At 33.9% G+C, this 7,528-nt stretch overlaps 2 protein-coding genes across 6 annotated transcripts in view; one reads left to right on the forward strand and one right to left on the reverse strand.

Annotated features, from left to right (window-relative positions):
- Window positions 1–126: 126 nt before the first annotated feature.
- Window positions 127–4,998, reverse strand: LOC111492608. 3 transcript variants are annotated; one of them, XM_023141974.1, is made up of 10 exons: window positions 4,911–4,998; window positions 4,759–4,806; window positions 3,688–3,727; window positions 2,980–3,296; window positions 1,631–1,759; window positions 1,424–1,557; window positions 1,205–1,302; window positions 1,056–1,135; window positions 386–516; window positions 127–293 (listed from the first exon to the last, which is right to left on the reverse strand). In XM_023141974.1, exons 1-10 carry the CDS (start codon window positions 4,935–4,937, stop codon window positions 227–229), a joined length of 1,071 nt encoding a protein of 356 aa, XP_022997742.1. In that variant the 5' UTR covers window positions 4,938–4,998; the 3' UTR covers window positions 127–226. The 3 variants fall into 3 exon arrangements, with proteins under 3 accessions (XP_022997742.1, XP_022997741.1, XP_022997740.1); XM_023141972.1 differs by having other exon boundaries at window positions 128–293; window positions 4,763–4,806; window positions 4,911–4,992; XM_023141973.1 differs by lacking the exons at window positions 4,759–4,806; window positions 4,911–4,998 and adding an exon at window positions 3,950–4,045.
- Window positions 4,999–5,392: 394 nt separating this feature from the next.
- The window catches only part of LOC111492935 (organic cation/carnitine transporter 7-like), a 4,938-nt gene continuing 2,802 nt past the window's right edge, over window positions 5,393–7,528 (forward strand). Inside the window, exons 1-3 of one of the 3 annotated variants that reach the window (XM_023142452.1) lie at window positions 5,393–5,532; window positions 6,536–6,810; window positions 7,163–7,400. In XM_023142452.1, the coding sequence (XP_022998220.1) occupies window positions 5,485–5,532; window positions 6,536–6,810; window positions 7,163–7,400 (561 nt within the window). In that variant the 5' untranslated portion in view covers window positions 5,393–5,484. The other 2 variants (XM_023142453.1, XM_023142455.1) reach the window with 2 other exon arrangements.

Raw genomic sequence — 7,528 nt, forward strand, 5'->3', positions numbered from 1 at the left:
TTTTTTTTTTTTTTTTTTTTTTTTTTTTTTTTTTTTTTTTTGTTAATATTATATCACATTGGCTTTACTTTTTCGAATCTTCTACTTCTAAGAAGAAATAAGGATGGATGTTCTAACTTTTGATGCCAAATATTTCAGGTTTAAAAAGTGTGAAGCTTTCATATTCTGTTGAATGAAGGCTTCATGTTATAAACAAAATGCTTACATTGTTCTTCACAAGGAGATCTCAAGTGAGTTGGGAGAAATAGGTTGACAAGATAATGTTGTGAGCATGGTCCACTGTAACTTCCTTCCTGCCAACGAATTAAGACTCGTGTTAGTAACAAAACAAGAACATTTCGGACGGTCTAATCAGCGTCGAATCGTTGATGAATGAAAATAATACCATGGGGGAATGATACGAATCAAGTTCCCAACTTCAAGTTCAACATTGCTGCAAACTCTTGGGCTGAAAATAACGGTCCTTTTCTCACCTTCAGTTGCAATGGCTTTGTCGCCATTTCGCAACGCCAAGCGCTTCGAAACGAGGAGTATCATTACAGCGAGCTAATGTATTGAATCAAGAAATTCAAATATGAAACTGTTCGAAATAGGAACTATAAATTCCTCAACAAATCTGTTACAGTAGAGTTTTAAGCGCCAATCGGGAACGAAAAAGTGAGGAACGAATTACAAATCTATGAAAAGAAAGAACCAAGACTCTAGTGTTCCTTTTCTCCTCAATGCTAACAGATACCCAACCATTTTCATTTCCTACTTTCCATGTTCGACTAGATTCATCAAATAAATAAAAGTTCACGAAAGAGTACTACATCTTAATTTTCGACGGTAAAGGTTCATGTTCAGATTCAAGTTCAGGCTTTCTTTCTTAAGTAAGCATCATCAAAGAGGGCCATGCGACTCGGAGGACATATGACTGATTGAGCAAACAAATTCTAATCTACTTATTGGAATCCCGACATATTTGAATCCAAACAGGCAATTTGTTCATCTTCAAGAGAATGAAAAAAAAAAAACTTTTCATATTACACTTTTGTCTAAAACACGGAAATTACCTCGACATCTATAAAGAGGCAAGAGCATACTGTTAACTTTGCATCCAAGTATCTTGATAGGACTTTTACATCGATGCAGCCTAGCACATTTGAAAAGATGTTAAAGAACTAAGGTACAAAAGATGATTTTAAAATATAGATGGTCTTACCATTTGGAGTTGTGCTACAATGTAACCCATTCAAGAAATTCGTCTCTCTTTCTTTTTCGCTCTGCACGACTCGCTGCAACTTTCCATATAAGCCGATTCTGTGCAGTTGACAGGAAACAAATACAAGGTTAACAGACCCAAAATTACATAATTGTATTCAACATTGTTAAAGACCCTTAGCACAAAATTATAGAGGATAAGTAGAGTCCTTAATTTTACCCTAATGGATTTGGCACCAAGCTAAGAGTTCTTTCAGCGTCCATGCATGCAGCAACTAAAGCTTCCTCAAATCTATCAGTTATCGATTGCTCCTTTGTACATGGGCCAGCAAGCTTCAACTTTTGAGCATTGACCTGCACAAGCATATCCGGATAATAACTTACTTTCCAAGCAAAAGAAACCATTTGCACCACCATAAAAACATACCCCATGGTCACTTGATGATTCCGCGTCCACGGAAGTACGGGAGTCTTCACTGTCAGCATTTCTATCTCCAAGTGCAACAAGAGCTTTCTTCTCAACAATTGGGATCATTTTCCCTCCAACTTGGCTACGCTACAGCAAATAGAATTTAACTGAGAATGACCGTTGTATACAAGAAAATGTACAACAATAAAAGCTAAAGAAAGTCTAGCACTTGCATTTAACTATTTATCTACTTGACATTTTTCACTTCCCTACTCAACAAGGGGGTTCCATTAAGGACGAGTCTTTTGGACCCTTCCGCAACAACTAAATTCATCTTGTGACAATATGCAAAACTCGAAGACTTCAGTATCTTATTATACCTTTTCATCTTTATTTTTTTAAAATGGAAAATATACTTGTTTGCACTGTCCTATATCCTCCTCAAGATAAAGGTCATTAATTACAACAAGCTAGTTTCTTTCTGTGTAGAGTACTCAGTAGGAAAGAAATAAAAGAATCTTTTTCAGGTATGGAAAGTTCAAGGGAGGAAATATGGGGTTTGACATATTGTAATGCCTTTCTTTGGTTCTTACTTCTAAGCTTTTTTCTAGTTATTTGTTATCCTTTTTCCTTGATCACCAACAGCTAGGGCTCCTTCATTTAAATTTTTTTCTAGCAGTCTCCATGATTGGGTTGGGTTTTTCTGTGTAATTTTTTTTCATTAGGATTGTAATCCTTCATTGACATTGATAAAAATTGAGCTTCTGTCTCAATTTCTACAAACCATCATGCTAAGAAATCGACCACATTACAATGCACCAGAATCAATAAAAGATCCAGAAATTTGATCAAGAAATGAGACTAAAAGAACTATCAAGAAAATTAGGCTAGCAATAGATCAAAAAGAATTGTCATCACATTAGCAATGCAATTGGGGAAGTGTTGCGACTGTTAGGGGCCTAGTAGTCACTAAATGAAAGTTCATGGGAGGTATTATACACAGTGGGTTGAGGTTAGGAGGCTCATTTTTAAATTAGTCTTCAGATGGAACTAAACACTGCTTAGTAACCTTTGTATTTTTTTTTATACTGTAATATATTTCAGTCCCTAATCTCAAGATTAGGCTCCTATTAAATTTGGCTGTTAGGAATGCTTATAGGAAAAATATTGATTATGAGGATACCAAGGGCATAGTAGTTACTGGATGCTAGGTTCAAAATAAAGAGCATTTGAATGCTTGAGAGGAATAATTTCTACTAAAATTTTCACTATAGTAGTTATTATTTTAGAGTTCTGATTCTGCGTATTTATATTTACTGTGTTTTAATATTATGATGCTTCAAAAAGTTAAAAGATGGAAAACAGACCCATCCAGGACGACAACCCAGCGGGTCATTCTTATCTTTAAGGCCATCTAAAAGCTCGGAAATTGAAATTTCAGTATTTCCAAACTTCTCTGCAGGTCCTACGTCAGATTGGTCTTCAAATTCTTCCACAAAATCTTCAACACATTCTGCAACTGGATACTTCTCAGATCTTGATATAACGGCATCAAAGGTGTCAGATAAATTATGAACCTTGGATATGGGAGCTGAGCAGAGTCTATCCTCACGAATAACAGAGCATGATAGTTCTCTCCTCTGTGAATGAAACGTAAATTTAGGTTTCTCTTTGCCTCTGATTCCTGCAGCAGTTAATTTGATAATCAATACCAATCAAGATCACGAGTTTTAAGAAAATAGTAACATGTCAACAAAAGCCAGGGATTATCATCATAAATGCTATCTGTAATTGGTTGGCTCGTGCATCCAAAATGGCTTAAATCAAAACAGCTAAAAAAAGGTGGATTCAATTACCAATCTTAACAACTGCAATCAAAATTCAATCAACTTTCAACTAGCATAATGCATTTTTCTTTTGTTCTATGAGCAAGTGCATCTTCCAGTAAACATGCGTCCGGGGAAGACTCCCAGCATACAAAAGGGGTAGAAGAAGAAAAGTAATAAAAAATAATAATTTTCAGTTGAATGTGATAGGACATTGCCTCAAAACAGAATACAGAAAAAATACTTCACCTTTGAGCTTTTCCAGTCTCAAATTGAGCTGAACTTCTTCCTAACAAAAGGTCAAGAAATAAGTGTCAAATTAGATAAATTTGTAACAATGACAAAAAAACATCAAAAAATAATTCATCCTTAGCACAAAAATCACATCTGTGAATGGACAAAATCAAGTACTGGAAATCTTTTTTAAAAAAATGAAAGGCACAAATTTTTATTGATGTTCAAAAAGTTAAGAACTAAACAATCCTTTAGGAATGAAACTAGAAGGCCATACAGCAACAATAACAGCAGCTAAAGCTTTAACATGGTCTAAAAAACATTGGCAACGGAGCTCGCCCACGAGAATTAACCTCATCAAATGAATAATGGTGAAAAATATTTGAAAAGAGCACTCTTAATTGTTTCTTAGTTTCTTAAACAAAAGAGAGATCAGCTTTTTTTTTCCCCTTGATTCAGAGGTGTTTCTTAGAAAATATAAGAAATCGAAATAGTTAACAGTATCCAGTATCCTGATTTCAGAGAAACATAGCTAAAAATGGGAGAAAGAAAACAAAAAAGTTAGCCTAACTTCCAGACATAAGGTCGAGGCAAGAGTAAAGATTATTTAAAGCTTGAAAGTACCGAAGCAAAATCAACAACAATTATCCTTAAGAAAAAACAATAGGTAATCCATGAAAACAACTTAACAACTCCTCATCCAAACATGTTTTCACTCAATTCATATTATACTTACGTCTTTCAGGAATTCTTATTCTAAAACCCAGAAACTGTGTCTAGACCATTGCCAGAAAAGCCACTATTTCAATAAAAGTGAATTTCACGACCTAATATTTCATTTTCGTCGGAGTTAAAGGAGAATAACTTCAAAATTTTACACAAAACATGCACGTATAATCATCGATAGAAAAGGCAAACAAAAATTCGACTAAAATGTCACTAGTTATAAAAGAAATACAGAGATCAGAGCCCTGAACATCGAAATTCATGACAAAAACTTCAAGTGAAAACATAAAAACAAACTAAAACACTACAAAACGGTACAAAATTAGAGTTAAACAAGAGTGATCAGTGAGAAACACATACAAACCTTTTCCTCCGTAGTTCCTTCAATTGAATCAAAATCTTCGTCCTCTGTATCCATCAGATTAGAATACAAAAGGCCAGTCCATTAAAATCAGCATAAAAAAATAAAAAAAAAATTAAAAAAAAAATAAAAATCGACGTGAAGAAACTACCGGAGATGTCGCAGTCGGAGTCCACATTTGCCTGCATTTCCCTCCTGAAAACAGCCGACCCTCGGCGGGAAACTAAAAGCGACAGTCGATATCTTAAGAAATTTATATATATATATATATATATATATATTTTTTAATTAGTAAAGCATATGTATATATATAATAATAATAATATATAATGGCTTAAATTAAATCAACATTTATATATTTGTTATTAAAAATTGATGAAAAATAAAAGAATAATAATATTAATAATATCTAAATTCAAAATATTTAATCGAAATTTTAATGTGTGTGTGAAACAAATTTCTAACGTATTAAAAAAAAAATGAAGGATCCATTTAATATAAAATAAAATAAAATAATTTTAAAACTCGGAAATAGTAAATTAACCAGAATAAGATTTTGATATTTAATTATTTGATTTAATGGTCGACTATGCATAATTACTTCTATAGTCAAAAGGCACTTAAATACAAAAAAAAATAGATCCAGTAGAAAATTTGACAAAGCAAGTAATTTGGCATCGTTTGGTTATCACGTCTGCGTCTCCAGATCCCATAATCGATTCAGAATGGAAATGGAGGAACGCTCATTTGTTATCCCTCAAGAACAACAGCAGGTTCATCTTCTTTTCATCTTTTTCTTTCGATAAATTTGCAACGTTTGAATTTACTGGAGAATCAGTCGTGTTGTCAGCCGGCTAGTTATGCATTTTTCTATCGGTTATTGACTCGTTTGTTCCTTGTCATTTTACGGATGGTATATGTAATCTACAGAACTCGAAATATGGATTGAACGAAAGTGACGAACGTACTTTTGCTGGGATTGGATTATCGTGGTTGTAGCTTATGTGTAGGGGCTTTTCTTGCAAATTTGTCAACTCGGTTTCTCTGTCTTGTTCGTAATCTAATTGTTGGTTGCATTCTCGTACCTAGCTGTTTGTTTTTGGTTTGGTTTTGAAAACTACTTTGAGAAGTTTTGATTGAATGACTGGTTATGGCTGGACTGTGATTTAGCGAGGAATTGAACATTGGTCAACTCTGATATTGCGATTGAGGAATTGAGTGAATGGTTTTCATCTCTGCTGCGTACTTCATTTATAGGTCTTCTGAGCTTAAATTTCGTTGGTATTTTTTTTTTTTAATTTTATTTTGATGAATGGTGCATCGTTGGTTTCAATTTGGAAACTGAAGATGAACCGGTGCGCATATCTTGTCATGCTTGATTCTCCTATTATTTAGTATATAGCTACCTAACGGGTCTGAAAAATCCATAAGAAAGTTTAGTCGTAGATTTCAATATTTACTTTAATTTTCTGGAGACAGAGAAACAAGTCTACTGTTACATCTAGAAGTTTGCAGGAAGGTTTTATGTCTTAAAATTGTGTTCAAATCATTTCTCAAGATCAGGGTTGCAGAGCACCAAAACGCCCAAGTCTTTTTGAGTTCTGAGTTATCATCAAAGTTTTAAACAACATAGACATCAGCAACGTGTTATAATGGTCAAGTCAACGTATTTCCAGAAACAATGAATTATGAGATCTTCAGATTAGTAGAAATTTCTCACTTGAATTATTTGCATGATACTTATCAGTAATTATTGTCCATTTATTGTCTTGTAAGATGGAAGATGGAGGTGGAAGTTCGAGGTACACTATTGATGAAGCTCTTGTATCCATGGGTTTTGGGAATTTCCAAATTCTTGTGCTTGCTTATGCTGGGATGGGATGGGCTTCAGAAGCTATGGAAATGATGTTACTCTCTTTTATTGGACCTGCAGTTCAGTCTGCGTGGAGCCTTTCTCCTCATCAAGAGTCCTTGATCACCAGTGTGGTTTTTGCAGGCATGTTAGTTGGGGCCTATTCATGGGGCATAGTTTCTGATAAATACGGACGAAGGCAGGTCTCCATTATTCTAATATCATTTCATTAACAGATTTGTATGCTTGATGATGTGACTTTTCCATGTGTTAATGCTATTTGTGCTATCTACTTAAGTCCTTTGCTTGCACTTCCTTTTTAATGGTTCTTATGGTTCAGACTTGAAGATTTTTTTTTCCTTCTATCTATTGACTCATAAAAGATTGTTTTGTATTCACAACTTTGTAATTTAGTTTTTATGCTATAGAATTGAAGTTTTATGACAGTCACAGTAGTTCTAATTTAGTTTTCATGATATATAATTTTTTTTTCCTCAGTCTTGGCGATCCTACATTTCCTTTGGTTTTTCATTGTTAACTTTCTCATTCAGGAAAGGTTTCTTCATTACAGCAACACTCACTTCTGTTGCTGGATTTCTAAGTGCTTTTGCCCCAAATTATATCTCTTTGTTAATTCTTCGCTGTCTAGTTGGCGTTGGATTGGGAGGTGGTCCTGTACTTGCTTCCTGGTTCTTGGAATTCATTCCTGCTCCTGATAGAGGCACTTGGATGGTTGTTTTTTCAACATTCTGGACCTTTGGGACAATCCTTGAGGCTTCATTGGCATGGGTATAATCTAGCTTTCTGTTGTAGTTAAGTACATGTTCTTGCTACATTTTGATCTCTTATTCAGAAAAAAAAAAAAAAAAAAAAAAAAAAAAAAAAAAAAAAAAAAAAAAAAAAAAAAAAAAAAAAAA

The sequence above is a fragment of the Cucurbita maxima genome, unplaced genomic scaffold, assembly GCF_002738345.1.
Source record: "Cucurbita maxima cultivar Rimu unplaced genomic scaffold, Cmax_1.0 Cma_Scf00018, whole genome shotgun sequence".
In the NCBI taxonomy this organism is placed as follows: Eukaryota; Viridiplantae; Streptophyta; class Magnoliopsida; order Cucurbitales; family Cucurbitaceae; genus Cucurbita; species Cucurbita maxima.